General features: G+C 56.0%; 1 protein-coding gene across 1 annotated transcript; it reads left to right on the forward strand.

Annotated features, from left to right (window-relative positions):
• On the forward strand, window positions 1-26,646 carry LOC116882442 (NADH-cytochrome b5 reductase 3). The gene is made up of 9 exons (XM_032882849.1): window positions 1-120; window positions 9,021-9,152; window positions 11,932-12,004; window positions 12,363-12,469; window positions 14,739-14,868; window positions 15,233-15,316; window positions 15,573-15,658; window positions 20,313-20,412; window positions 26,126-26,646. The coding sequence occupies exons 1-9, from the start codon at window positions 100-102 to the stop codon at window positions 26,296-26,298; spliced, it is 906 nt and encodes a 301-aa protein (XP_032738740.1). The 5' UTR covers window positions 1-99; the 3' UTR covers window positions 26,299-26,646.
• The last annotated feature ends 1,042 nt before the right edge of the window (window positions 26,647-27,688 follow it).

Raw genomic sequence — 27,688 nt, forward strand, 5'->3', positions numbered from 1 at the left:
CCCCGCCCCTCCGCCGAGGTGACGCGACCGGGGGGCGGGGCCTGGGCGCGGCAGCCCGACTGTTTCGGCAGCGGCGGCGGAGCACCGTGCGGCGCCACGATGGGGGCCCAGCTGAGCACGGTAGGCGGGGAGGGGCGCGGGGGCCCGCGGGGACTGGGGCGCGGGGGGACGTGGGGACGGGGGGCACGGGGACCCCACCCGGCCCACCCCGCCCCGCGAGTGTCCCGCGGGAGCCGCGACTCACGCCCCGACCCTCCGTCCCCGGGACCCAGCTCTCCTGACCCGGGTGGGGGCGTGCGGGCGGCGGGCGGCGGGCTCCGGGGGCCGGGCACCCGGCTGACGGACACTGGGCGCCCCGCCCGCTCGCCCGCATCCCACCCCCCTCCATCCCGCCCGGTCCCGCCCGGTCCCGCCCGGTCCCGCCCGGTGGAGGGAGGAGCGGGCTGCGCCTGAGCCCTGCGAGCGCGGGTGGGAGAGGGTGTGGCTGGGAAAGTTGGAGTCTGACCGAGTGTGCCGGTGGGCGGGAATGAGTTGGAGAGCGCACGTGTGGCTGAGTGTGAATAAATGACACGACGGGGTGACGTGTGGGTGTGCACGAGGGTGAGCGTGAATGGGCATGCGTTCGAGAGTGCAGATGTGTGGCTGAGCGTGAGTCTGTGGGCCGGGCGTGGAGGGCAGTGTGCGTGTGGAGGTGTGAGGCGAGCAGCCTGTGCGGCCGAGTGAGCAGGCAGGAGTGAGTGTGTGTGAGAGCGTCTGAGAGCTCGTGGGTGTGGGAGTGCCGTGCGTGTGCACTCTGGCCTGGTGGCAGGGTCTGTGGCTTCTTGGGGCCACAGTGACTCCGCGGCACCCTAGTCTGGCTGGAAGGGGCCCTGCGGGGCTGCCCGGCTGGGCTCGCCTTGGGCTCTCCGGTGAGGGCTAGAAGCTGACTGATTTGTGAGCCGCATTTCACAAATGAAGAAATGCAGCTCACACTTGGTCACCTGCCGGTGTCTGGCAGGGCCTGGATTTGTGGGCTCTAAAGTCCACCATCCTGCTGTCCCTTTTGGGCTGGTGCAGGGCCTCCCCACCCCCCCGACACCTCCGCCCTTGGATTTCTCAAAAGCCCCCAGGGTGGGGCTGGGGCCGTGTGCCCCTTGAGAAGGCTGTAGCCAGAGGGCAGCTGCCCAGATGCCTACACACACTGTGGTCCCGGGTGCTGGCTGGACACGGGGAGCAGGCCACAGGGCTGGCACTAAGGTCGAGGCCCAGGGCTGCTTGCCTCCACCGCTGTCCCCACCCCAGGCACCGGGAGCTTGGAGGGCGCCTGTCTCCTCCCTCTGGCTCTGTGAGGTTCCTCCTCATGAGGCCAAAAGGCCTCTTGGCCTGGGTACTTGCTCATGAAGTTGTGGCCCAGCCCAGGACTCTGGGGGACATTCAGACCGAGCAGCAGCCTTGCCCAGGGCGAACCCGTGGGCATTACTCAGCTGCACAGGAACATCCTCCTCGACCCCTGACCGCACCCCAGCTGTTTTCCTGCGATGCTTCTCGCCTTCTGGCTGCTGGTGGTAGGATTTGTCACTGCGTCCCCAGCAAGTGGCTGCTCCATCCATTTTTGCTGAAGAGCCAAGGCTCCCTGGCAACCGCCTTGTGAGGGGCAGAGCCCTGTCCGGGGATCAGGAAACTCAGTAACTCCTCGGCCTCCTCTGCCCAAGGAGCCTGCTGAGCACTCAGCTGTGCTGGGGACAGGGGAGTCACCATCCCGGATGGCAGGCCAGTCCCCCTACTTGCCCCCCCTCCAGGTGGCTGGGCAGGAATTGCCCCTTCCTTGTGTGCCCTGCTGGGATTCCCGCTTAGCCGGAAATACCCACAGCAGACCCTAGCTAGGCCTCCTGGGCTCAGGCTCTACAGGGTCTGCAGGGGGCTGGCTCCAGCTCTGCGCACAAGACTGCTCTGGGGCGCCTTATCTGGGACATGCAGGTTCCGCAGGAGGCCTCCTCCCATGCTCCAGCGCCCCCCCCCCCCCCCGCCCCGCCGCAGTTGAGGGGTTGGCTCTGGAGCCTGTCAGCCACCTGGGGGGAACCCTGGGGGACTGGCCTGCCCTCTGGGACTGTGGCTCCCCTGTCCCCAGCTCAGCTGTTGAGTGCTCAGGGTGCCCTGACAGGCTGCCATCACAGGTAGAGCCCCAGGTTTTCCGCTGCCCCCGCCCCACCCTCCCCAGCTCTCTGCCTAGTCTGTGGCCTTCATCCCTGGCCCCAGGAGAGCAGGGCTGTGTCTCCTCTGCTGAGAGCCCCATTGCTGTCCTCCTGCGCCTCCTTCCGAGTTCCCTTCCCCCACAGCTGCGAGCCAGGAGCCCCCCCTGCCGAACTTCCTCCGCTCCCTCCCACTTCCTTCCACTTCCTGAGAAGGGGACCAGGAGGGAGGTGGACACTCAGGACAGCTGGTGGGCGACAAGGTAGGTAAGCCTGAGCACACGGGGCTGGCGCCTGGGGAGGGCTCACCCTGCCCCCTCAGACCTAACCCGGGTAGAGTGGATGGCCCGTCTGGTCCCAGTAGGGAATTCCAGGGGCTGAGCAGCAGGGTGGGCTGCCCTGGGGAGGTGGCGGGTGGGCGGGAGCTTCCCAGCCCCTCAGCAGTGGTGGGTGTGCTGGGCGCTCCCTGGAGACATCCTGGGACTTTGGCTGCTCCTTCCCCTCTCCCCCTCCTGGGTCAGCAGAGGTGAGGAAAGGCAGGTGGAGGGTTCCCTGAGGGGCAGAGCATGGCCTGGAGGGGCATCAGGTCAAGGTCTGGGAGGCAGGCACCGGTCTCCCAGACCCCCCCCCCGCCCACCCAGTGGCTGCGGTGACCTGGTTGTACGTGTGGGTACATGTGTGTGTCTGTGTATGAGCAGCTCGGCTGAGCAGGAGCGGGGTGGGGCCTCGGGCTCAGCCATCTGCCTTCTGTTTCCTCTGGCCACTGCCTGGAGGGGTGGCAGTGGTGCCCTGGGCTTGGTGGGGGGGGCGCGGTGCAGAGCTCATTCCACTTCCAAGTTTCGGGAACAGAGCATCCCTACCCCTTGTGAATCTGGCAAAGCCTTCCATTTTTGGGAGCTGAAGCCTTTACCTTTCCACTGTACCCTTTCCCCTGGCTGTGTCTGTCTTCCCACTGGCTTGCGTTCCTCAGGGGCAGGGTCCCGTGGCACAACCCTGGTGTGAGGTGTGCTTCCTGGGGTTTATGGCCGGAAGGACTGACAGCCCACAGCTGCCTCCCCGGCAGAAGGTGTAGGCTTGCAGAAGTCCACCCTGCTCTCTCAGGGGCCACACGGGGCCTGCGGGCACAGAGAGACTGTTGTACAGGGGCTCAGGGCGTGGACTTGAGTCAGATGCCTGGGTTCAAATGCTGGTCCTTGGGCCAGGTCTGTCGCCCGGGCCTCTGCTTCCTTGTCTGGGTTGGGAGTGGTAATAGCTCCCGTCTCTGGGCTTAGGGTTATGAGACCGTCTCAGGGTTATGAGAGATAATTATGTGCTCTATGTAGTGCAGTCACGGGGAGTGGGGACTAGAAGGAAGGCGGATGACATTTGTCAACTGCCCACGGGAGCAGCTCCTTCCGGGGCCAGGGCACTGATCCTTCCGGACCTCTGGAAGGCGGCTGTGCCCAGCAGGGTGGGAGCAAGGGTCCTAGCCACCTTGGCCTGTGCTCTGTGAAGGGCTGTGGGTTTTTCAAAGGGACAGAGTAAGCGGGTGCCCCGAGCTTGCCGGGGAGGGACCTGGCCTCTTGCCCTGGTTCCTGAAACTTCCAGACAAAATAAAGGGAGTCAGAGAAAGGCCTGGGGCAGGGGTGGGGCCTGGATTTTTCCACAAATATTTACCAAGTGTCTCTGAGGGGGGATGTGCCATGGTGAGGAGACACCCAGATGTCTACCTCCTGGGGTTCCTGCCCTGGGGTCTGCTGTGGTACGTCAGCTGTGACCACACACGGGCCGTTTGAGTGCAGGCTGGCGTCCGCGGTCCCTGAGGCTGGTACCTGGCCTCTGGAAGGGCTCTGTGAGGGCTGCAGCCCGTGTTCAGGACTTGCCTTCGGAGCTGTTGACCTGGGAATCTTTGTCACAGCCAGTGTTTGTGGGCTTGGGGCAGGTGAGAGATAAGTGACAGAAAATTGGGGACCCAAGCCCAGACTCCACCCTGGGCCTCGATGCCTCAGTTTCCTCATTTGTCAAATGAATGCAGTGGGCCTGACTCTTACTGCTGTGGGTCAGTGAGGAAATGCAAGGGAAGGCCTTTTGCCAGATTGCACAGCGAGCTGCAGGCCCAGGGGGTCTTATGTTACCAAACTTGGCCAAGGTCTGGGGAAAATAAAACTCCAGGGAGCACCAGACATAACTCCAGCTGGCCCTTACCATCATTTCAGTCCGTCTGCAGGGCTCCTTCCAATGGTGATTTCCTGCAAATGTAAGTTCACTCCACTCTCTCCCTAAACAGTGCTCCCAACGGATAGGGCTTTCCCGATTGACTGGGAGGGACCTGCGGATTCTCCTCACCCCCACCGAGTTTGCAGAGGGGAGCAGGGGCTGTGGAAGTCCACTGAGGGCCAGATTAGCTAGGGAGGGCCAGTCAAGGAAGATTTAATCTTTGACCTGGGCTCTGAAGGATGAATAGGAGTTTCCTGTCTAGATGAGGGAAGAAGAAGGGCGATTGGGGCAGAGGAAGACTGTGCAAAGGCCTGAGGCAAGAAGGGCTTTTGGCCAGAGCTATAGACATATAGTAGGGGCCTTGAGTGTAGGCAATGGGGAGCCATCGTGGGTGTTTGAGGAGGGAGTGGGGGCCCCATTGGCTTGGCAGTTGGGGTCTCATCGTGGGAGGCAGGATATGGGACAGTGGTGGGTGGGATTCGGGCCTCGGGCTCTGTGGCTGGGTCACCGAGAGGGCACCTATCCAGGGAGGTGGCTTGGGAAGAGCTAGACGGGCCTGGTGCTGAGTCCTGGCTTCTCCCCTGACTTGCTGTAGGACCGACCACAGGCAAGTCACTTGAGGAACAGGGATAGTAATATCCCTTGTGAGTGTGGTTCTGAGAATTGGCTTTGGTGCAGTTGGGGCAAGATACGGCCCTTCTCTGGGTTTGTTTCCTTATCTGTGACCTGGTGATGAACATGGTGCCTACGGCCTGAGGCTGAAAGGAGGATTACCTCAGGTTGCTCGTGTATCATTCACTGGGCAGTCCCAGCTTGGGATCGTTTGTCCTGCCCGCTCTGTGTGAGGCCTTTTCCATCATCCCCCCATCCCCACTACCTCCCACCTCCCGCAATTCTCCCTCCAGCCCTAGATGGGACGTCCACTTGCACTTGAGGAGGGCAGGGCCTAGAAAGGCTGAGGTTCTGACCTGGGGTTTCAGACTGGGCCTCCTGACCCCCGAGTCCAGGGCTGCCAGCCAGGTTCCTTAATGAGACCCAGGATGGGCGAAACACTGTGTGCTGTCTGGGATATGGTGGGGGCTGGGTAAATGGGCAGTGGCCATAGACCCCTGCTGGATGGCCCTAGCCCTTGCTGTGATGGGCAGGGTTGGAGAAGGGAGCCCTGGCTGGCTCCAGAGAGCCTTTCCTTCAGACCCATTAGTCACAGACCAGGGGCTCTGTGGGGTGGGGCCTAGGCTGTACCCAGCCTAGAGGCCCTGCCTGGGAGAGAGGCCCATTGTTCTAAGCCCAACAAAGGACCTGAAACCATAGCAGCCACAAGGTAACTTGAAGCTGCTGGGCCGGTTCGGGGAGCAGGGGCCATGGTGCTTCTGCCCTTCTTTCACCTGGGTATTCCATCTCCCCGCTGGCAGAGGCCCACTGAGGGCGGCAGGAAAAAGTTCCTGTGTGTGTACCCACATTCCTCTGTGACCTGGGCACCCCCATCTCAGCTCATATCCTGGCTCCCCCAGAAGGTGGGCAGAGCATTCAGTCTTCCTTCTACAGATGAGAACACTGAGGCTCCAAGAGGCCTCAGGTACTCAGCCAGAGCACCCTCCGTGGGTCGATAGAAAGTTGGAAAATCTTGGATAGAAAGTGGAGAATCCTGGCAAGGCGTCTAGGAAGCCAGGGAGCAGTGGGGTGGGCCTTGAGAGGCGAGGGTCCTCTCACCAGCCACTTCCAGGTCTACGCTCTGCAGAATATGCTACCTCAAGAAGCTGTGCAATCGAAGAACTTGGCTCTGAGCTTCCTGGCAGTCAAGGCAAAAAGGGGAACTTGTACGGTGATGATAAGGAGAACACATGGTCATTTGCTGAGAGAACTAACGTCAGGGAGGTGTGTCCGTGATAGCTAGAGAACAAAAATGTGAGCCGGCTTTCTGGAAAAGCAGTGTGCACTTTTGGATCTCAGCCTCACTGTTCAAACCACCAGTGTGGGCTCCTCCCCACCCCACACCCACTTTTTATTTTGAAATAATTTCAAACTTACAGTAAAGTTGCAATAATGTGTGAACTCCTGTATACTTTTTGCCCAGATGGATCTTGTTACTAATGTAGTTAACGTTTACTGTATTTGCGTTATTGTGAGTGTGTGTATGTTTCATTATTATTTAACTATTTAAGAGTAAGGTATAGGTACAAAGCCCCTTTGCCCCTAAATACTTGAGTGTGTATCTCCTAAGGACAAGGCCATTCTGTTGCCTGATTACAGGACAGTGATCGATTCAGGAAAGTGACATTGGATGCAGTGCTCTTTTATCTTTTTTTTTTTTTCTTAAGATTTTTATTTATTTATTTGACGGAAGAGAGAGAGAACATGAGCACAAGCAGGGGGAGCGGCAGGCAGAGGGAGAGGGAGAAGCAGGCTCCCCACCGAGACCCCATCGTAGGACTGGATCCCAGGACTCCGGGATCATGACCTGAGCTGAAGGCAGATGCTTAACTGACTGAACCACTTAGGCGCCCCTGCAATGCCCTTACCTAATCCATGGGCCTTAATTCATATTTCACCAGTTGTTTCAATATTGCCCTTTGTAGGGGCTCCTGGGTGGTTCAGTGTTCTAGCATCCGGATTCTTGATTTCAGCTCAGGTCATGGTCACGGAATGGGCCATGTCGGGCTCTGTGCTTTACAGGGAGCCTGCTTGAGATTCTCTCCCTCCCTCTCAGCCTCTCCCCTGCTTGTGTGCGCTCTCTCTCTCTTTCTCTCTTTGCCTCAAATAATAAATAAATCTTAAAAAAAATTGCCCTTTATAGCTATTTTATTTCTGGCCCAAGATTATAATCCAAAGCCACGCATCACGTTCCAGGGCTCTGTCTCTTTGGCCTCTGTCTCGGCTTCCTAGAACTGTAAGAGTCACTGAAAACTAGCGTAAGACAGCAGACATTATTCTCTCACACTTCCAGAGGCCAGAAGTCTGAATCAGTGTGCTGGCAGGGCCCCCCTCTCTGGAAGTCTAGGGGAGGGTCCTTCTTGTCTCTTCCTACTTCCAGTGGCTGTCAACAACGTTTAGCTTCCTTGGCTGTTGGCCACCTTCCTCCAGTCTTTGTCTCTGTCTTCGAGTTCACTCTGAGTCTTCTTTCTCTTATATGGACACTTGTCATGGGGTTGGGGACCCACCAGGATAATCCCAGATACTTACCCCAACATCCTTAGTTGGGTTGCATCAACAAAGGTCCATTATCAGTCAGGTCACGTTCCCAGGATCCGGGTGGGTATGTCTTTGGGGGCCTCTGTTCAACCCATGAGAGCTTCCTTTAATGAGGACCAGTTCTCTGACCTTTGTTTTTTTGTGCCATTTTTGAGTTATCCTGGGGAATGGCCCTTATTGTGTCCCTCATGGTTAGAGGCAGATGAAATGATCCCATTTCACAGTTGGAGAAACAGCTCTGAGAGGCTGAGTGATTTGCCCCGGGACAAAAACAGCTAGAAAGGATGGGTAACCAGTTGTCTGGCTTCTGCAAGGCTCTTCTCCCCAAGTAAACCGAAGTGTAGTGAGCTATCTGGCCAGGGAATTTGGGTTTTGTGTTTTTTAACTGGCGCTGGGTGGCACAGTCAGTTGAGTGTCTGACTCTTGGTTTTGGCTTGGGTCGTGATCTCAGGGTTGTGGGATCGAGCCCCGTGTCGGGCTCTGTGCTCAGCAGAGTCTGCTTGGGCCTTTCTCTCCCTCTCCCTCTGCTGCTCCACTGCATGTTCAAGTGCTCTCCCCACCATAAATAAATAAATCTTCAAAGTAAGTCTACTTAAAAGATAGATAAAAATCTAAGCATCTTTTAGGGTGTTTGTGGGGTTAAGTTGTGGGGGGTGGGGGGCTGGCAAGGGGGAGCCTCTCAAGGTCACGTAAGAGAGGGAGCATGGGCCAGATGTTTAAGAGTGTGACTGGGGAAGCCAGTGGACTCAGATTCACATTGCAGCTCCCCACCCGCCCGCTGTGTGACTCTGGGCAAGTTGGTTCCCTCTCTGAGCTGCTTGCTCATCTGTAAAGTGGTGCTGAATGACCATGTGGGGCTCATCACGGTTCTGGGCAGTAGACTCTCCGAGTTTCAGGGGTCCTTGCAAATCATCTGGTCCAATTCATTTCGGAGCGGGCAAGGGAATTAGCCAGGATCACACAGCCAACAAGGAGCAGAGCTCTCCATGCCCAGTTCAGTGCCAAGACCCAAGTCCCTCAAACCTGAAGGCAGAACGTCCAGGCTCAGGGTGAGGGAGCAGGAAAGTTGACTAAAGGAAGGGTAGGAGGGAGGGAGCATAGATACTCAGTGCCCAAGATTAAGCACAATTACTTGAGAACTTTATTGTGAGCTTCCTGGCAGCCAAAGTGAAAAGGGACACATGCTCTGTTATGTAGCTTTCTTTGTCCTGGTTCCTCTGGGAAATAGAGCTTTGCCAGTGACTTAGGAATACAGCAATAGGTTTCATGTGCTTGGGTTTTGTAACTTCTCCCAGCCGGCACCAAAGGGGATGCCGGGGTTCCCTGGATGAGGGTGGTGGGGAGAGGGTGCTCCTGGCAGAGGGGACAGCATGAGCCGAGGCCTGGAGGTGTGAACCAACTGTTGTGTTTGCGGGAAGGGCAGGTGGCAGGCCAGCTGACTTCGTGGCTCTCTCCCTGTCATTTCAGTTGGGCCACGTGGTCCTGTCCCCAGTCTGGTTCCTCTACAGCTGGCTCATGAAGCTGTTCCAGCGCTCGGCCCCGGCCATCACCCTCGAGAGCCCGGATATCAAGTACCCGCTGCGGCTCATCGACAAGGAGGTGAGGGCCCAACACCCTGGGCTTGCAGCGTCCGGGCCCACGGAGGCTCCTCGCCCTCCCTGCCGGCCCCGAAGAGCTTCTCGGCGCCTGCCGTGTGCTCAGGGAACAGGTGCCCCTCCCCGCGAAATAGACCCTGTTGTCTGCCCCTCTTTCAGATGGGAAAATTGAAGTGATGTCCCCTTCCAGGGCTACCAGTAAGCAGGCAGAGGGGTTCGAACCCAGGTCTCTGACCACAGAGCCTGCTCTGCAAACCACACTCTATCCCACAGAAGGCCAGAGCAAGGGGACCCCTCAGGACTTTGGGGTCTAAGCACCCATTTAACAGATGGGAAAACAGAGGGCAAGAGAGGAGCGGGGGGCATTGGAGGTCACACTGTGAATTAGGGTAGAATGAGGACTCAGGCCTGCCCCTGCCTTGGTCCCAGGTGCTTCCCTTCCCAGTGCCCCTTGCCTTAAAGCGAACGACTCCCCCCTGCCCCCAGGGTCGCCTTCTCTGGGCCTGGTGGTGCTTGTGGGACCCCGGTACCTTCTGCCTCTGTGCAGATTCGTGATCTCATGGTCTCACTGTGTGGTTCCATCCGCTCCTCTGGAAGGCTCACTCTTGCCCTGGTGTTTGACCCTTTCCCTTTTCAAAGGTCTGATCATGATTTAAAACCATCCTCTCCTGCCTTTGCCCTGCCTCCCTATAACAGCTGTTTTTCTCCCTACTCTCCCTCATCAGAGCCCCTCCCTAGTGCTATTTCTGGCCACAGCAGCTGCCTCGGAAGGGTGTGACAGGGAGAACTGAGTCATGGAGCGGAGAAAGTCACCTGCCAGGCCCTGGGCCCAGCCCTGTCTCCACCCCGAGCTCCACGCCAGTCTGAGGCCCCTTGAGGCACAGAACCAGGAGGTCACAGACAAGTCAAAAGCCAAAGATAGGAAAAGGAAAAAAAAAATCACCACTTCTCAGAAGCTTTTATCAGGCGTTATCTTTTCAATGTTTTATATATATTTTAACCATTTTAATTCCAGAAGGAACATGTGGCTTATATGTGCCCACTATAAACATTCTTTGTTAAGTATTAACATCCCCCCCATGCTGCCTCCTGGGCAACCCGTTCATACATGTGTGATGTGTGCAGTTTTAGGCGTGTGTATACTTACTGTCATTTTTAAGAGTCTGATTTTTTTCACCCAGCCATACAACACAGACACCTTACCACATCTCACCCAAAGCTGGTTCATTATTTTTGACAACTGTCTAGTGTTTCCCCAGAGGGCAGTCACACAGTGGACCCACCAGTCCCTTTTGATTGAGCTGGAGGCTGTCCGAGCAGTTAAATCTGCTCCTTCCCCCACTATAGTCTAGTGGTGGCCTTTGGGGGTCAGCGGCTGGGTCTGCTTTTTGATACTTTCACTAAGCTCCCCCAGGGGTACAGGGAGACCCCCTCCCCCCACTGCTTGCCCTTCCTGGACCTGCTGACCCTCAAGGTCTCCCTGGAGCTCTGGGGGGTGGACGGGTCGGCTCACCCTGGCCAGCAGCCCCATGCTGAGCCCTGCACAGACGTTAGCCTCATGACTTTGCTGGGCCCCGCCTCTATCATCCAGCCCAAGAATTATCAGTGTCTTTCCCTGTTTCTCTTCTTCCCAAAGTTGCCTGGCATGTGGGCTTCTGACCTTGAGCCCAGGACCAGTTGATAATCCGGGACTCTGTTCCCAGGAGGCCTGGGGGCTCAGTTTGCATGGAGGGCAAGGTTCACGGGGGAGGCCGCCTCAGGCTTGGGCTGGGGCGTGGAGAGACCGCTGGGGGTGTCCTAGGTGGTGGCTGGGCTCTGGCTTTCTGCAACCCAGGCCTCCTGCCTCTGCTTGTCCGCTTCAGGGCCACTCAGAATGGTGCTCTGTTCCTTTGGAGGAGTCTGCTGTCCTCCCTCCAAGTGATGACACTGTCCATCAGTGGACCTTGCCACGTCGCCTAGCCTCATGTGGGCACAAACCTGTGCTGGATAGTGGCCGGGTGCAGGAGAGACCCCGCAGCGGCCTCAGGGAGCTGGGGCTCTGGGTTTATTCCCAGCTCTGACTCCAGCTTACCGTGGGAGACTTGCCTCCCCGGCCTTGGTTTAAGTCTGCTTAATGGGGAACGGGGAGCTTTGATTCTGGCTCCTTCCTCGGCCCAGCCTGGCTCTTAACCAGCCTCTGCCCCGCTCTGCGGGGAGATGGCCATCGCCTGCCCACCCTGCACAGGGTGGAGGCCTGGCTTAGGGCCCTTAGCTGTGGCCGTGACCTCGTGGGTCTTGTGCACTTCTGCCCTGTGCAGCCTGCTGCCGTCATGGCCGTCCCACTTCTCACGGGACTTTTAACATCATCTGGAGCCCCTCTCTTGTGTCCCCGGCTCTAGCACACGGGCCTTGTCTCAGCCCTGCCCTTAGTTTGCCAGCCCAGGGCCCGAGGTCTTTCTGCCACCCCAGGACCCTGCCCAAGCTGACAGCAGGGTTGGATCCTCCCTCTTGCTCTCAGAATTTTCTGGGCTATCTGGCAGCCTGCCGTTGGGATCCTGAGTTCATTCCCTACCCTAATCCCCTTGCTGGGGGGGGGTCCTGGGTGGGTTCCTGCCCTTCTCTGGGCCAGTGAGAGCAGAGGCACATGTGGTGCGTGTTTGACTCCGTGCCTGTGCACACGTGTGTGCACACGTTGTGTGTCCACATGTGGCACCAGCGTCCCTTCTGGATGACGTGGGACGCGTCCAGGATGAGGGCTGGGGGCCTCTCTGCCCCAGGTGTTAACAGCTCGGGCCTCTTCGCAGGTGATCAGCCACGACACCCGGCGGTTCCGCTTCGCCCTGCCGTCACCCCAGCACATCCTGGGCCTCCCGGTCGGTGAGTGGAGCTGGAGGCTAGGTCAGAGAACTGGGAGCTTTGCCCTTGAACTAGGGAGAGTGGGGAAGTCTTCAAGGACCAAGTGACAGCCACATGGGCCCTTTGACAATGAGTGTCTGAATGAGAGGGGACATCCATGGTGTCCCTGACAGTATCTCTGGCAGGAGCAGAGGTGTGACAGCAGGAAGCTGGAACATGATGGGAAGCCCTGTGGGGGCGTGAAGGGGGCCCTGGAGTCGAGGCCAGGCCGGCCTCTTGAGGACAGGGCGGGGCACAGGGCGATGGCTGACTAGACCAGCGCACCACGCAGAGGTAGTCCGCGGACCCTCTGGGACCAGAACCCCCGTCTTACTCGCAGGCCAGCACATCTACCTCTCGGCTCGGATTGATGGAAACCTGGTCATTCGGCCCTACACTCCCATCTCCAGCGATGACGACAAGGGCTTTGTGGACCTGGTCATCAAGGTGAGGTCTTGGGGCCGTGGCCTTGTGGGAGCTGGGGGGACCACATCCCCTGTAACCCGGTCTCTGAGGGCCTGGTGCTCCCTCGTGCCGGGTTCTAAATGAAAGTGAACTGGAGTTTCCCAGCACAGGCAGGGGCAGCGGCAGGGCCTGGGGTCCGGGAGGAGCAGCTTCAGCGAGGGTCTTCTGCAGAAGAGAAACTGGGAAGGTTGACCAGCTCGTGCAGAGCTCACTTGCCTGCCCTTAGACCGGCAAGGCCTAGGGCACTGGGTGTGCAGTTGTGGCCGCAGGGGGCCTGCTCTGACATGCTCAGTCACATGGTGTCGGTGACCAGCCGGTCCTTTCCCGAGCACGTTTTCCTAAGAGACAGCCCAAAGCCCCCTCAGGAGTGATGTGAGGAGCTCGGGTCGTTGTCTGGGGAGCTTGGCTCCCTCACGGGCAGGGGTGGGTGCACGCTGTAGGGGAGGGGCAGCCCTGAGACCAGAGACACAGCCAGCAAGGATCTGAAGAATCACCACACTGAGGGGCGTCCGCGGGGCTCGTCGGTCAAGCATCCAACTCTGGGTTTCAGCTCAGGTCATGATCTCAGGATTGTGCGATCGAGCCCTGAGTCGGGCTCCACGCGGAACGTGGGGTCTGCTTGGGATTCTCTCTCCCGCTGCCCTTTCTCCCCACTTGCATGTATATGGTCTGTCTCGCATGTGCTCTCTCTAAAAAAAAAAAAAAAAAAAATCACATTTGAGTGGAAAGAGAAATGACAGTCGTAGCACAGTATACTTTTGTGAAATTAGAAGCAGAAGCTTTGTGGAATGATCCATGTTCCCAGACGGCCCGTCTGACTCATGCGACCAGCCCAGGCAAGTAGGGGTGGGTGGGGTGTTGGAGACCCTCCCCGGAGAGGCCCAAACCCCCATGGCTACCCTGACCCCACACTCCCGGGGGCCGGGCTTACGGTCCTAACTGCACTGTGCAGGCCCCTCACTGGGCCCCTCATGGGTGGAAGGACAGAGGCAGAGGCCCCTCTCGCTGGGCCACAGCTGAGGCCCTGGGTCTGTGAAGGCAGGAGGGGAGCTGGACCTGGGCCCTCCTTAGCTTGGTGTCATTTAGATTATACTGGGGGCCCAGGCCCAGGCTCGAGAGCCTGTCTTTGCCTGGAGAGTGGACACCCTTGCTCCTCTCACACAGGAGGATGGGCACCGGGCATGGCAGAGTGGGTCAGGTGGGGTGATGGGAGCTGCTTCCCTGGGCTGAGACGTGGAGGCCAAGGACAGAGAGGAGGGAGAAGGACCTTCCCAGTGCCAAGGCCCTGAGGTCAGAAGGAGATGAAGATGCTTTCTAGGACAAAAGGAGGGAAGGCAGGGCGGTGGGGGGAGGGCAGTAAGGTTTAGGGGTTTGTCCAGAAGGAAGGGAAGCTGTTGAGGGTTCAAGATCTGTTCTTGTTGGAATCATTCTAGCTGGATGTGGAGAAGGTATTAGGGAGTTGGGGGGTGGGATCCAGGTAGAGGATGGGAAACTCAGGAAGACTGGGCCCCCTCTGGCTCAGAGACCTTGCTCCCTGCTCCCCATTGGCCCTGGACAAAAGCCAGAGGGCTGGCCCGCACGTGGCTCTGCCTCTCCCTCCCTGTCCCTGCGCTTCTCCCATGTTGACACCCCCTGTGCTATGGCCATGACCAGCTCTTCTTTCTCCCCAGGGGCCCAGGCCTTTTGGGCTGCCGGTCCCTCCCTAGCCATCCCCTCGAGGCCCGGCACCCCAGCCCTGGGCGGGGCGAGCTGTGCGCCGTCTCCCCATCTCTTTCTTGTAGAACTTCCTTTCTTTTCAAAGGGGAAGTCCCACAGGGCACAGGGAGGAAAGTTGTTCCAGAAACACTGTTTTTATGACAGCACAGAATGGAGCGAACAGAACACACAAGGGAGGGGTGGGGCTCAGCCCACTTCCCAGAGCCTTGTCTGTGCTGAATTCCCAGCGTGGGAATCTCCCATCAGGAGGGGGCATGGAGACCGTTCTTGGCAGGACGTTAATGCATCGAGCCCTCGGGTTGGGGGCCTTGTTCCCCAGGTGGACGCTTGGTGTTCAGGGGGCTGTTAGGGAAAGGCAGACTCCTGGGGGGCGGGCCTGCGGATGGGTGAGTTGAGATTGGTGGACGGGGCCTTACGTGTGAGAGAGCCACACGCAGGCCACAGAGAACCCCAGAAGCCTCCTTCCCCCTGCGGCCCAGAGCTCAGCCCGGTGACCCTGAGAACAGGGCCCGAGGACTGTGGGTGTATCTTGTAGGTTTACTTCAAAGACACCCATCCCAAGTTCCCTGCTGGAGGGAAGATGTCCCAGTACCTGGAAAACATGAAGATTGGCGACACCATTGAGTTCCGGGGCCCGAACGGGCTGCTGGTCTACCAGGGCAAAGGTGATTTGGGTTGGAGTGCCCAGAGCCCCGGCGGGCATGCTGAGTGCCGGGTCTGCTGCTGTCTGGGTGGGAGACCCCTATTGGGGGACCGGTTTCCTCAGCTGTCTCGGAGGGTAATTGGTCACCCGGGGGTTGCAGACTGGCAGCCCACGGATCGGCTTTTTTTGCCTGAAACCCAATAAGCGGAAGCATCCAGCCAAAGCACTTCTGGGTCCCCAGGCCCGCCTCCTACCCCCGCACCGTCTGCGGTGGGAACGAAAGGCTCGTCCTCCTCCTCCTCTCGGCTGGCTTTGCCCCCATCTGTCCGGCCCCAGGCGTGGCATGTTTGAGAGCTGGGGTCTCCCCTTCTCCCTTCTCTCCGCAGGGAAGTTTGCCATCCGTCCAGACAAGAAGTCCAACCCCGTCATCAAGACAGTGAAGTCGGTCGGCATGATCGCTGGCGGGACGGGTCTGTGGTCCCAGAGCCCCTTGCTGAGCCCCTGGCAGGCGATGTCATGGGTGGGAGTCAGCGTCAGGGTCAAACCATGGGACGCGGCACGGATTATAAGCAGTTGTGAGCTCCCCGAGGGCAGGCCCCCAGGCCTGGTTGTCCTGGCACTTCCCCTTCATGCCGCCCCCTGCCTGTCTGGCACTGGGCACTGGGCCTGGGGGTACGTATACAGCAGGTGCTCACTCAGTGCGTGGGGGGTGCTGCTGTTTTGTAGGCATCACCCCGATGCTGCAGGTGATCCGCGCCATCATGAAGGACCCACATGACCCCACCGTGTGCCACCTCCTGTTTGCCAACCAGGTTAGTGGGTGACCCAAAGACGCGCAAGCCAGGCTCCCGTGGGGAGGGGGTGCTGCTCAGAGGGTCTGGGCGGCTCCGTGGCTGTACTGTGGGTGCTCCAAGCACCCGGTGCATGGGCCACCTTCCCGCGGCCGGTGGGGGCCCGGCTTTTCAGTCTGGGGCCCGGTGTCTGACCCCAGTGGAGCTGCTTCAGGGGCCAAGGGCACGAGGCACCTGGAGCCCTCCGCAACCTGGGATTTGCTCCCTGGCTGCTTCCTCTGAACCTCAGCACTTGGCCCACAGGCAGAGTTAGGGGCCGGCAGTAGAGTGGAAGAACACTGGCCGGGATGGGGGTTGGCCTGGAGTCCGTGGGGCCAAGAGCACAGCCACAGGCAAGGCCCTGGGCTGGGGGTGTTGGGGCTGGGTTTGGACCTGGTCTCTCTGACTCCTGAGCGCATGTCCTCCCCACGCCTGCCAGCTCTCTGCCCTGGCCTCTTGTGTGGCCTTGGATGGACCGCTGGCCCTCTCTGAGCTCCGCTCCCTCACTGTAGAATTAGCTGATGGAGCAGGGTCACCCCAGGAGTCTTCGTAGATTCAGTGTTTTATGACTGAATATGTCATAAAAGTGGTCCATTTTGCAAAGTGGTCCCTGTTGGGGGAATGCCAAGGTGAGACACCTGTCCCCCAACAGTTGGGGGGCCACACCCAGGCCCGCCGTGCCTCTCAGATATGGTTCAGGTCAGCTTATCCCAGGGCCCCTCGGGCCCAGGCTCTGTCCCGTCCATCTGTAAGGTCCTTGGACTCCCACAGCTGCAGTAAACCGCCCTGAGGCCAACCGAGGTGGCTTTGATCGAGGCGGGTAGTGCGTGAGAAAGGCCATTAATTCCAAGCTGGTGGGTGTGGGAGGACCGTGGTTCCATATAGTGCTGCTGGACTAGTCTCCGGGGGCTGTCAGCCCTGTGTTGCCCATACAGGGCATCCTCCAGCCCATTGTCCCACTAGCCAGGGTCGTGAAATTGCTCACTTTCTAGCTCGGATACCCAGAGAGGGACTTGACTGACCCGTCTCCCAGGAGGTAGTGGGACCAGGACTTGAGCCAGAGGATATTTTATGAAAAATCACTGTATTTTAGAAAATTCTGTCCCGTTTTACATATTTGCAAACCTTTCTAATGTTTGGCGTACTAGAAGCCGCTGGACTCCATACCTTTGTTTGCACTGGGTTGGGGTGATGTGGGAAGTCACATAGCCTTTGGAAGTTGCAGTGTGCGCCCGTGATGGCAGGAGAGTGCCAAAAAGCAAAGAAGTTGTTAGTATTATGTAAGGACAAAGTGTCTGTGCACAGCAGAGAAAGTTTTGAGAAGAAAGAAGGAAGAATCCAGCTCACTGGATGGGGTTTAGTAAAGCATCAATACTAAGAGCAGTGGTTCCTGACCCCCACATGACAGCCAGGCTTACTGGACCTAAAGCATTTCTGGTAACGTATGGAGAGTCTGGACTGTGCTGGAACATGCTAGAACATGTAGGTATTTACATTTAAGTTAATGAGGATTAACTAAAATTTACAACTCACTTTCCTGATCTTCATAGCCACGTTTCATGGGTTCTGTGGCTTGTGGTTACTGTGTGGGATAACAGATCTAGAACATTCCCATCCCTGTCACTGCAGGAAGTTCCACTGAACAGCACTGGCCTAGAAACAGGCCCAAGTATATACAACACTTCGCAGGTGGTGCGGGTGGCATTTCAAACCAAGGGGAGAGATGAAAGGAGTGTGGGGTTAGTCGCTATGAATTTGGGAAATGCGGAGTAGATCCCTGCTTTAACCTTCCAGTAAAATGAGGTTTAGGTTAAAGAATGTACACATAGAAGAGTGAAACTTTAGGGGTGCTGGGTGAGCATTTTTATGGGTATTGAGTGAATGAATGGGGACAGGCCATCTAAGCGAGACGCGAAAGGAGAGCCCATCTGCTTACAAGTGAGAAAAGCCCATTATGAGTAAGATCGGTAAATAGCTGGGGAAAGTCCACACTGCATCACCAATATGGAGAGAGTCTTTTCAGACTAATAAGATACAACTAGAGCCAGTGACAATCGCATCTTTCAATTTTTTTTTTAAATTTAATTATTTATCTTAAAGATTTTACTTATTCATTTGACAGGGAGAGACACAGCGAGAGAGGGAACACAAGCAGGAGGAGTGAGAGAGGGAGACGCAGGCTTCCCGCTGAGCAGGGAGCCCAATGCAGGGGCTCCCATGACCCTGGGATCATGACCTGAGCCGAAGGCAGAGTCTTAACGACTGAGCCACCCAGGCACCCCTTATCTTTTTTTTAAATAATAGAAAATACAGGTGCCTGGCTGGCTCCTTTGAAGAGTACAGGACTCTTGATGTTGGGGTCATGGGTTCAAGTTCCACATTGGGCGTGCAGATTACTTAAAAAAAATGAATGAATGAATGAATGAATAAACTTTAAAGTAAATGTGTAGAGGGGTGCCTGTGTGGCTCAGTGGGTTAAAGCTTCTTTCTTCGGCTTGGGTCGTGATCCTGGGGTCCTGGGATCGGCCCCGCATCGGGCTCTCTGCTCAGCAGGGAGCCTGCTTCCTCCTCTCTCTCTGCCTGCCTCTCTGCCTACTCGTGATCTCTGTCTGTCAAATAAATAAAATCTTTTTAAAAATAAATAAAATAAATGTGTAGATAAATAAAACATGAGGGTTACTTCCCATCCATCCGGCCGGCCAATATTAAATGGTTATTACGCGGAGCCGGCAAAGGCGTGGGAAGAGGGTCAGGCCTGGGCACGCTGCTGCTGTGTGCGTTGCTGAAACGTGCGTGTTCCAGTGCCTTACCCACGTGGAGCTTTCTGCCTGAACTCTGCTTTCCAAGATGTATGTAAGGAATGGGTAGGGCAGAGAGAATGGGCAGAGAGACGTTGTTTATGAAGGAGGGTGTTCCAGACGATTAAATGCCCTTCGGTTGGGAACCGGCAGTCCCTTTGTCCGGCAGGGGCTGGGCCGCCGGGAAGGGAGGCGCGGGCACCACGTGGAGGGTCCGCGGAGTGTTCTGACCTCAGAAGAGCAGGCGGCAAGGCGGCATGCATGCTCTGATCCCATTTTTGTTAAAAAGAGAGTATGGGTACTTACTAGAAACCGAAGTCTAAAAGATACACAGAAGATCCTAACACTCGTTACCTCTGAAGGCCATCCCGGGATTTTCTTTAGCTCCATATATTGGCATTTTTTACGCAGAGCTTGTCCAGCCTGAGCCCTGGCCCCGTCCTCACTTGATCAGGGCAGGAGGGGCCCACTGTCCCCCTGAGAAATGGGAGAAACAAGGGGCGCCTGGGTGGTTCAGTCGATGAAGAGTCTGGCTCTTGATTCCAGCTCAGGTCTTGATCTTGGGGTTGTGAGTTCAAGCCCGACATTGGGCTTCACACTGGGCACGGAAAAATTAAAATTAAGTTAAATTAAATTAAATATAAATAAATAAATAAAAAGGAAAAAAGAATAAGAGAAAAGAAATGGAAAAAACAGTCAATATCCTCCTCCCTGGGACCCGCAGAGGCTCATGCGTTCTGCCTACAGCCCATTTCCTGGAGGGGAACACTGAGGACCAGGGTACTCAAGGTACAGGTGTACCTTGAGCTGGGTTGGTCCCACCTGTCAGAAGACCCCCTCCACGCAGGCTCAGGCTCAGGAAATACTAATTGCTGTGGCTTCATATTATCTGTCCTTTCCTGCCTGGTCCCTGCTGTGATCGGCGCCCCCAGTAGTCCCTTTTGCTGAGCACGTCGCGGTGCTGTTGGGGCAGAGAAAATGCTTCCCTGGATCTCCTGTGGTCTGCCTCCCTGGGGAGGGCCCTTCTGCTCCAGCCCAGGGCCTCAGGAGTGGTTTGCAAGTAGACAGAGCCCTTTGGTGCCCAGTATATAACAGTCCCTTGAGGTTGGTCAGGCCGCCCCCTGGCCCCGAGGAGCCCCATCTTTCTGGGAGTGACCTGGAGATGCACGAGGCAGAGAGGCCTGTGGTCAGAGGGGCTGTGTGAGGAGTAGGACGCTGATGCCCCTGGGGAGTCCAGGAAGGCTTCCTGGAGGAGGTGACACCAGGCTGAAGGGCAGGGCCATGTGGCGCCAACTGGACGAAGCCGGTGGGAGCAGAGAGTGGGGTGCTGTAGGTCACAGTGTGGGCGAGGCTGTGGAAGGAGCAGGTGTGATTTGGGGAGTAGTTGTCTGTATTTCCCGATTTAAGGCTGTGCAGCCTGAGACACCAGAACGTAAGGGGACTTATCCGAGGGATGAGGGACCTGTCACCGCTATTTTAAGTGGGACAGTCGTGGCGCGGGTTTTGGCCCGTTTCCTCCCGGTCCTTCCTGTTCTGTATTTGACTGCACCTGTGTCCAGCTGTTTGCTTCCTCCACTGCCTGTTGTATCAGGGCACATGTCCCCACAGCGGCAGGAAACATCTGGAATGAACATTGTCTGCAGTGTCGAGGCGGTCGGGCGAGATGGGGAGAACAGGGCGCGCGTTTCGGGGAGTCTGGGTCGGCTCCGCTGGGCTGCCGTCCTGCAAGCTTTGCCGTGCGTGTGGCCCACGGTGGGTGGGATGGTGAGCCATCCGGGTGACAAGTGTCTCAAAGGCAGTCCTCCCTGACCTCCGGGCCCTGTTCCCCCCACCCGCAGACTGAGAAGGACATCCTGCTGCGGCCCGAGCTAGAGGAACTGAGGAACGAACATTCTGCTCGCTTCAAGCTCTGGTACACTGTGGACAAAGCCCCTGAAGGTGAGAGACAGAAGCCCTGGGTGGGCTAGGCTGCGTGGGGGGTGCCGGGCCTTTGATTCGCTTGGTCTCCGGTGGTGCTCAGGGTGGCTTGGTGAGAGGGAGGTGGTGTGACCCCATCTCACAGATGAGGGACAGATCAGAGAGGGCAAGGAAGTGTCCCGCGGCACCCAGCTAGAAAACACCAGCAGTGGGGCTTGAACTCACATCCTCCTCCAGAGCCTGAGGCCTTCTGCCCTTGGTGGGGGGCGTACTCTGGGGCAGGTCAGCAGGGTTACTGCGGTGTGCCGGTTGTACCCTGTAAGGCATGTCACCATTTTCTCCTCGGGCCCTGGGGGGGTGGTCTGGGCTGGGCGGGTGTACAGTGACCCTCCTTCTGCCCATCCGGTGTGCCAAAATCACGTAGGAGGCGGCAAAGGAGGGCTGCCTACAAAACCCAAAACAAGGCTGCCCCCTGGGAGTTAAGTTGTGCTTCCTTCTCCGGCTGTAGGCAGAGATGTGGGTACAGGAAATACCTCAGTTCCGTTGCTGGGAGAAGAGCAGAATCCTAGGCTTCTTGGTGTGTGACGCGGTGGTATTCGGCTCCAGGGCTGGGACACTGTAGGGAGTACTGTGACTGCAGCCCTGTAGGTCAGGCCCTTCTACTTTTCAAGAGAAGCAAGGACCTGCATCTTCACCGGAAACTTCTAGATGTTGGAAACTGGACATTTTTGTAGCCTCCTCATGGGCCCCAGTGTGTGATCGGCCACCCTGCCCTTGCTTTGCCTCCCCCTTCCCCTGGGGCCCACGGTTCCCCGGGCTCAACCGTGGTGTGGGAAATATCCCACCTCCGCTTCCCCCAGAACCAAGAGGATGGGCTCTAGGGGCAGGTGCCCATCTCTTGAGCTGGGTCGTCTGGGTCCATCTTGGAGAGAGGAGCCCTCCTGGGGTGATCAAGCCGGGTCCTGGGCCTCCTGGCCTAGAGCTAGGCGTAGGTGTAGGATGGATTGAGGACCTGGCAGCAGTGCCCCACGATCGGTTGCTGGCCGCCCATCGGAACCAGGCTCCTTGTCGGCTCTGTTCCTGAAGCCAGCTTGGCCCGTGAGCTGATGTTCTAGCGGGGGAGGGGTAGGCGGCCAGGAAACAGATTTATTAGCAAAGTTACAGAGCCAAGTAGCAGCTGGTTAGTGAGCCCGACAAAGTACCGTTGCCCTTAGGCAACACCAGAATTCGGGGCACTGACCCCCATGTGCCATCGAAATTCCACATGGAACTTTGACTCCTCAAAGATGTAACCACCCATAGCAGCCTTACCGAGAACACAAACTGCCGATTAACGCTGATCTTGTACGGTACGCGTGGTGTTCTTACGGTACACTGGCATAGAGAGAAGCAAATGTTAACAAGAAAATCATAAGGAAAATCTATCGATGGTGCTGCACTAATGGCCAAAAGTGCACATATGAGTGGACGCGTGCAGGGGTTTGTGTGTGTGTGTGTGTGTGTGTGTGTGTTTCCCACCCCTGCTGTTCACGGGTCAGCTGTAGGGTCAGGCAGGGATGTCTGGCCGGGGCACCTGGTCCTGGAGTTGCTTCTTTTCCTAAAGAAAGGAACGTGTTTCTCGAATCGGTGTCTCCATCAAGGGTGGGATGTTTCCTCCCTGCTCGTCCTGGGGTAGGCTAGGCTTAGCACTTCCTGGTCGTAGAGGAGGGAGCCAGTGCTGACCCCTGGTGGTGACACATGGCAGTGCCCCCCTCCCCAGAGTGCTCCCTGCTGGGGACCATTGGAACAGTAACCCATTAGCAGGTGGGCAGTCGAGTATCTTAACACTTAACGTTTATTATTACCGTGACCCACCGCTCAAGAGGAGTTGAGGTATCGCTACCGCGTTAGGTATCACCCAGTTCTGGGTGCTGAGAGAGGGCACAGTGGCCGGCAGGCTGGGCTGGCGTGGCGGTGAAGGAACAGGGAGTGGGGTGAGCTCACGTGGCAAATACAGCTGACCTGTGTTTCCCCATGAAGCCACCTTCGGCATGCGTATAAAGAAAAATATACTATTAAAAAAAATCGTGGTAAAATTGAGCTAGCTTCTATACCTACACATTTTATACACTAGCAAATAGAACTTCATCCCGTGCAAGTTCTTAAAAATAGACTAAAACCTCCTCCACCTGATTCTTTCTTCCCCTACCCCTGGCTCTGGCAACCAGCAAAATCTGTTCTCTGTATCTGTGAGCTTGGGGTTTCTTGCTTTTGGTGGTTTTTTTTTTTTTTTCTTCTTTGTCTTTGTTTTTATTTTTTTAGATTTTATTTATGTATTTGACAAAGGGAGACACACCAAGAGAGGGAACACAAGCAGGGGGAGTGGAGAGGGGGAAACAGGCTTCCTTCTGAGCAGGGAGCCTGATCCTGACCTCGATCCCAGGACCCTGGGATCATGACCTGAGCCGAAGGCAGAGGCTTTAACCTACTGAGCCACCCAGGCGCCCCACTGACAGTATTTATAACACACTTTCTTTACCCCTGTATCCATTGATGGCTGCCTCCGTATCTTGGGTGCCGTAAAGAGTGCTGCAGGGAAGTTGGGGTGCAGAGGTCTTTCTGAGTTAGTTTTCATTTTCTTGATAAATATCCAGAAATAAAACTGCTGGATCCAATGGTGATTCTAGTTTTAATTTTTTGAGGGACCCTCCGCAGTGCTTTCTGCAGCAGCTGCACGGGTTTGCTTTCCCAGACCCACAGTGTGCGAGGGTTCCTTTTCCTGCACATCCTCGTGGACACTTGTTTCCTGTCTTCTTGCTGACGGCATCTGACCGCTGGGAGGTGTGCATGCGAGCAGGATATATGTGTGCTTTTGGATGGAATGTTCTATAAGTGTCTTAGGTCCATCTGGTCTGACATGTTCTTTAAGGCCAGTGTTTCCTCATTGATTTTCTGTCTGGGTGACCTATCCATTGATAAAAGCGGGGTATTAAAATCCCTTGCTATTGGGGTGCCTGGGTGGCTCAGTCGGTTAAGCGTCCAACTCTAGATTTCAGCTCAGGTCATGAACTTGTGGTCTCTTGCGGTTGTGGGATCGAGCCCCACATCGGGCTCTGTGCTCAGGGCAGAGTCTGCTTCAGATTCTCTCTCCCTCTCCCTCTTGCTCACTCACTCTCTCTCAGATATATAAGTAAATAAATTTTTTAAAAATCCCTGATTATTGGGGCACCTGGGTGGCTCAGTGGGTTAAATAAGCCTCTGCCTTCGGCTCAGGTCATGATCTCAGGGTCCTGGGATTGAGCCCCGCATCGGGATCTCTCTGCTCAGCGGGGAACCTGTTTCCCCCGCTCTCTCTGCCTACTTGTGATCTCTGTCAAATAAATAAATAAAATCTTTTTTTAAAAAATCCCTTACTATTTTGTGTTGCTATTTCTCCCTTTAGATCTATTAGTGTTCGCCTCATGTAATCATGTACTTCGTGTGTGCACAGATACTGACCGGTGTCCTATCCTTGTCGGCATGCCGTCTTTGTCTCTTACTTACTCCAGCATTCTTCTCATTTCCGTATGCATAGAATATGTTTTTCTGGCCCTTCACTCTCCATCTGTGTGTGTCCTTACAAATACCTAAAGTGAGTGTCTGGTAGGCCGTGTACGCACAGGTCTTGTTTTCTTCTAATTCCAGTGTCGTTAACTTACCGTGTTACGTTGCAGGTGTGCGGGGAAGTGATTCAGCAATTCCGTACGGTACTTAGTGCTCATCGGGATTGGTCCTCTTCTCGCCGTCACCTGCTGTTGGCCCATCCCCCCACCCAGTCCCCTCGGATAACCATCTCTTCCTTCTCCACAGTCTGTTTTCTGGTTTGTCGTTTTTTTGTTTGTTTGTTTTGTTTCTTAATTTCCACGTATGAGTGACATCATCTGGCATTTGTCTTTCTCTGACTGACTTCACTTAGCAAACTCTCTAGATCCTTCCACGTTGCAAGATCTCATTTGTTTTATGGCTAATACTCCATTGTATGTACATACCGCATCTTCTTTACTCATTCAGCGGACGGACACTTGGGCTGCTTCCAGAATTTGGCTTTGTAAATAATGTGGCTATAAACACCAGGGTGCATGTCTCCCCTTGAATGAGTGTTTTTGTGTTCTCTGGGTAAATAACCAGTTGTGTGACTCTTGGATCATTTTTTAATTTTTTTTTTTCCACAGGCCTCGTTTTGATGGCAAAAAGATCGTGTCATAATATTAATAACAATAATAATAATAATAATAAAAATACAATACTGAAAAGGATCGCTCAGGGAGTAGAGGTTTCCTGATCCTGCCATGGCTTGGCGGTGGCTCAGGTGGCCGCTTAAGGCTGCTCATTTTTTTTTTTTTTTTAAATATTTATTTATTTGACAGAGAGAGAGAGAGAGAGGTCACAGTAGGCAAAGAGGCAGGCAGAGAGAGAGGGGGGAAGCAGGCTCCCCGCCGAGTGGAGAGCCCGATGCGGGGCTCGATCCCAGGACCCTGAGACCATGACCTGAGCTGAAGGCAGAGGCTTAACCCACTGAGCCACCCAGGCGCCCCAAGGCTGCTCATTTTTTAATTTTTTGAGGCACCTCCATACTGTTTTCCACAGTGGCCGCCCCTGTGTGCCTTCCCACCCACAGCGGCGAGGGTTCCTTTTTCTCCACGTCCTCGCCGATGCCTCGTTTCCTTGTTTTTGGTTTTAGCATTTGTGACAGGTGTGAGGTCGTATCTCATTGTAGTTTTGATTTGCATGTCCCCGATGATGAGTGATGTGGGGCACCTTTTCACGTGTCTGTTGGCCATCTGGATGTCTCTGGAGATATGTCTTTTCATGTCTCCTGCCTATTTTTTTAATTGGATTGTTTGTTTTTGGATGTTGAGTTGTATCAGTTCTTTATATAATACTAATCCTCTATCAGATAGGTGATTTGCAAATATCTGCTCCCATTCCATAGGTTGTCTTTTCGTTTTGTTGGTCGTTTCCCTTGCTGTGCAGGAGCCTTCCATTTTGATGTAGTCCCAATAGTTTATTTTTGCTTTAATTTCCCGTGCCTCGGCTCCTCTACAGAGAAAAGTGTTGCTGTGGCTGATGTCAGAGAAATTACTGCCTATGTTCTCTTTTAGGGTTTTTATGGTTTCAGGTCTCACATTTAGATCCTTAACCCATTTTAAGGGTTTGTGTGTGTGTGTGTATGTGTGCGTGTGTGTTGAACAGAAATGGTCTGGTTTCATCCTTTTGCATGTAGCTGTCTGGTTTTCCCAACACCATTGGTTGAAGAGACTGTCCTTTTCCCCATTGGATATTCTTGCCACCTTTGTTGAAAATTCATTGACCATATAACCTTGTGTCTATTTCTGGGCTTTCTGTTGTGTTCCATTGATTTATGTGTCTGTCTTTGTGTCTGTATAGACAGGTCTTCTTTCTTCTGCACTCAGCCACTTTTGATTGGAGAATTTAGCCCATTTACAGTTAAAGTAGATAGTGACAGACATGCACTTATTGCCGTTTTGTTCATTGCTCACTGGCTGTTTTGTTCCGGGGGAGCCAGGCTGGGGCGGGGGGCCCAGAACGAGCATTTGCTCTGGATCAGCCTCTTCATTTTTCAGTGTTTGTTGAAAGAAGGGAGAAATTCACAGCACACAAGAGTGATGGTCAGGGGGAGGGGGCTTGGGGCAGGTGGGCAGTCATGGGTCTGTCACACGGCCACACTGGGACTCACCTGGTCTTCTGCTCGCAGCCTGGGACTACAGCCAGGGCTTCGTAAATGAAGAGATGATCCGGGACCACCTTCCGCCCCCGGAGGCGGAGCCGCTGATACTGATGTGTGGCCCCCCGCCCATGATCCAGTATGCCTGCCTGCCCAACCTGGACCGCGTGGGCCACCCCAAGGAGCGCTGCTTCGCCTTCTGAGGGCCAGGCCCTGGCTGCTTGCACGCCCGCCCTGCGTACTCACCGTGCCCTGTCCACACTCACTCCTCCTGCCACTGTTCTGTAACATCACTTCCTTCCCCACATCTCATGCTGTGGCCCAGGGCTTAGCCTGGCCTGCCTGTGCTGGGCTGGGTATCCTGCTGAGCTGGCCCCACAGGGACCCCTTTGGGAGCAGGGTTCTTCTACACGTGGACTGCCGCTGGCCACCTTCTGGGGCAGGTTCCTGTCTGGCCCTCATCGGTTCTCACCAGGGATGCTGGGCCAGGCCCCGGCCTTCCCCTCCCTCCACCTCACCCACCCACACACTACTAGGCCAAGGCTGCAAGGGCCATTCTCCGCCCACCCCTCCCAGGGCAGACCACAGTCTGGAAATAAATACAAACGTACAGGCAGCCCCGAGCGGCAGGTGCCAGGGATGCCCCAGCCACTGCCTCGGGACCCTCACTACCTGCTTAGGGTCATAGCCAGGCCTCAGCACCTGACACTACATGACAGGTAACACCCAAAAGTCCTCTGGGCAGGGGCCATGGGGTTGGGAGTCTGCACATCTACCCCAGGACCCAGGCAGGCTCCCTACCACCCCCCACTAACCTCCCCCCGCACCCCCGCCACCCGCAGGCTGGAGTAGGAGGCAGGGCCTGGCCGAGGGCTCCTCTGGTGGGCACGAGGGCCCTCTGGAAGCCTCCGCATCTTCCCCAGAGTACCGGAGCGTTCAGGGTTCAGGCAGCTCTGGGCGTTCCCAGCTGTCAGGCCAGCAGCGCGGTGGCCCGCCTTGGGCCCTGGGCCGCCAGCACTGATGGCAGAGCTAAGACCCATGTATTTATTCCTCTGTCCCAGACCCACGCCTCCTGCTGCCTGCACCCGGCAGAGGGGAGCTTTCGTCTGAGCAGCATTCTCAGTGACCTCGATGTTGCCTTTAGACAAGGGTGGGTTCGCCTCTTGCGTATGGGCTTTTTCAGAATCATTTATGAGCAGAAAAAAACGTTAAAATAAAACTTTGCTACTACTAACCCTTCTGCAGTTCCCTGAGCCTCTGTGATTTGTGTCATTGTTGGGGGGGCAGCGGGAGAAGAGACAGGAAGGGGCCCAGCGCTTATTTCTAATGTGTGTCGGTGTTTGTCCTGTAAGGTTTGGGCTGGACAGAAAACTATGCATAGGAAGAAAATACTGGACATCCAGAGGTAGACGCCGGTCGCTCTGATGAAACCACATGGCCCATCGCGGCCTGCTGCTCCCCACCCCCATCAGATGGGCTTTTCGCTGGGTTCACACATTCTCCATAAGCCCACGTGGATCATGATTTATTTTTAGCAAATCCCCTATCCTTGGACAGTTAGGCTGTTTCCAATGTGTGGACTTTGTAAATAAC

Source organism: Lontra canadensis, unplaced genomic scaffold, assembly GCF_010015895.1.
Source record: "Lontra canadensis isolate GAN:19392208 unplaced genomic scaffold, GSC_riverotter_1.0 scaffold84, whole genome shotgun sequence".
Taxonomy (NCBI): domain Eukaryota; kingdom Metazoa; phylum Chordata; class Mammalia; order Carnivora; family Mustelidae; genus Lontra; species Lontra canadensis.

Coding starts and splice junctions, on each gene's coding strand:
- LOC116882442 (XM_032882849.1), top strand. CDS start 100: ATGGGGGCCCAGCTGAGCACG. Junction 9,153..11,931: donor TGCGGCTCATCGACAAGGAG/GTGAGGGCCCAA, acceptor GCCTCTTCGCAG/GTGATCAGCCACGACACCCG. Junction 15,659..20,312: donor ACCTCCTGTTTGCCAACCAG/GTTAGTGGGTGA, acceptor CCCCACCCGCAG/ACTGAGAAGGACATCCTGCT.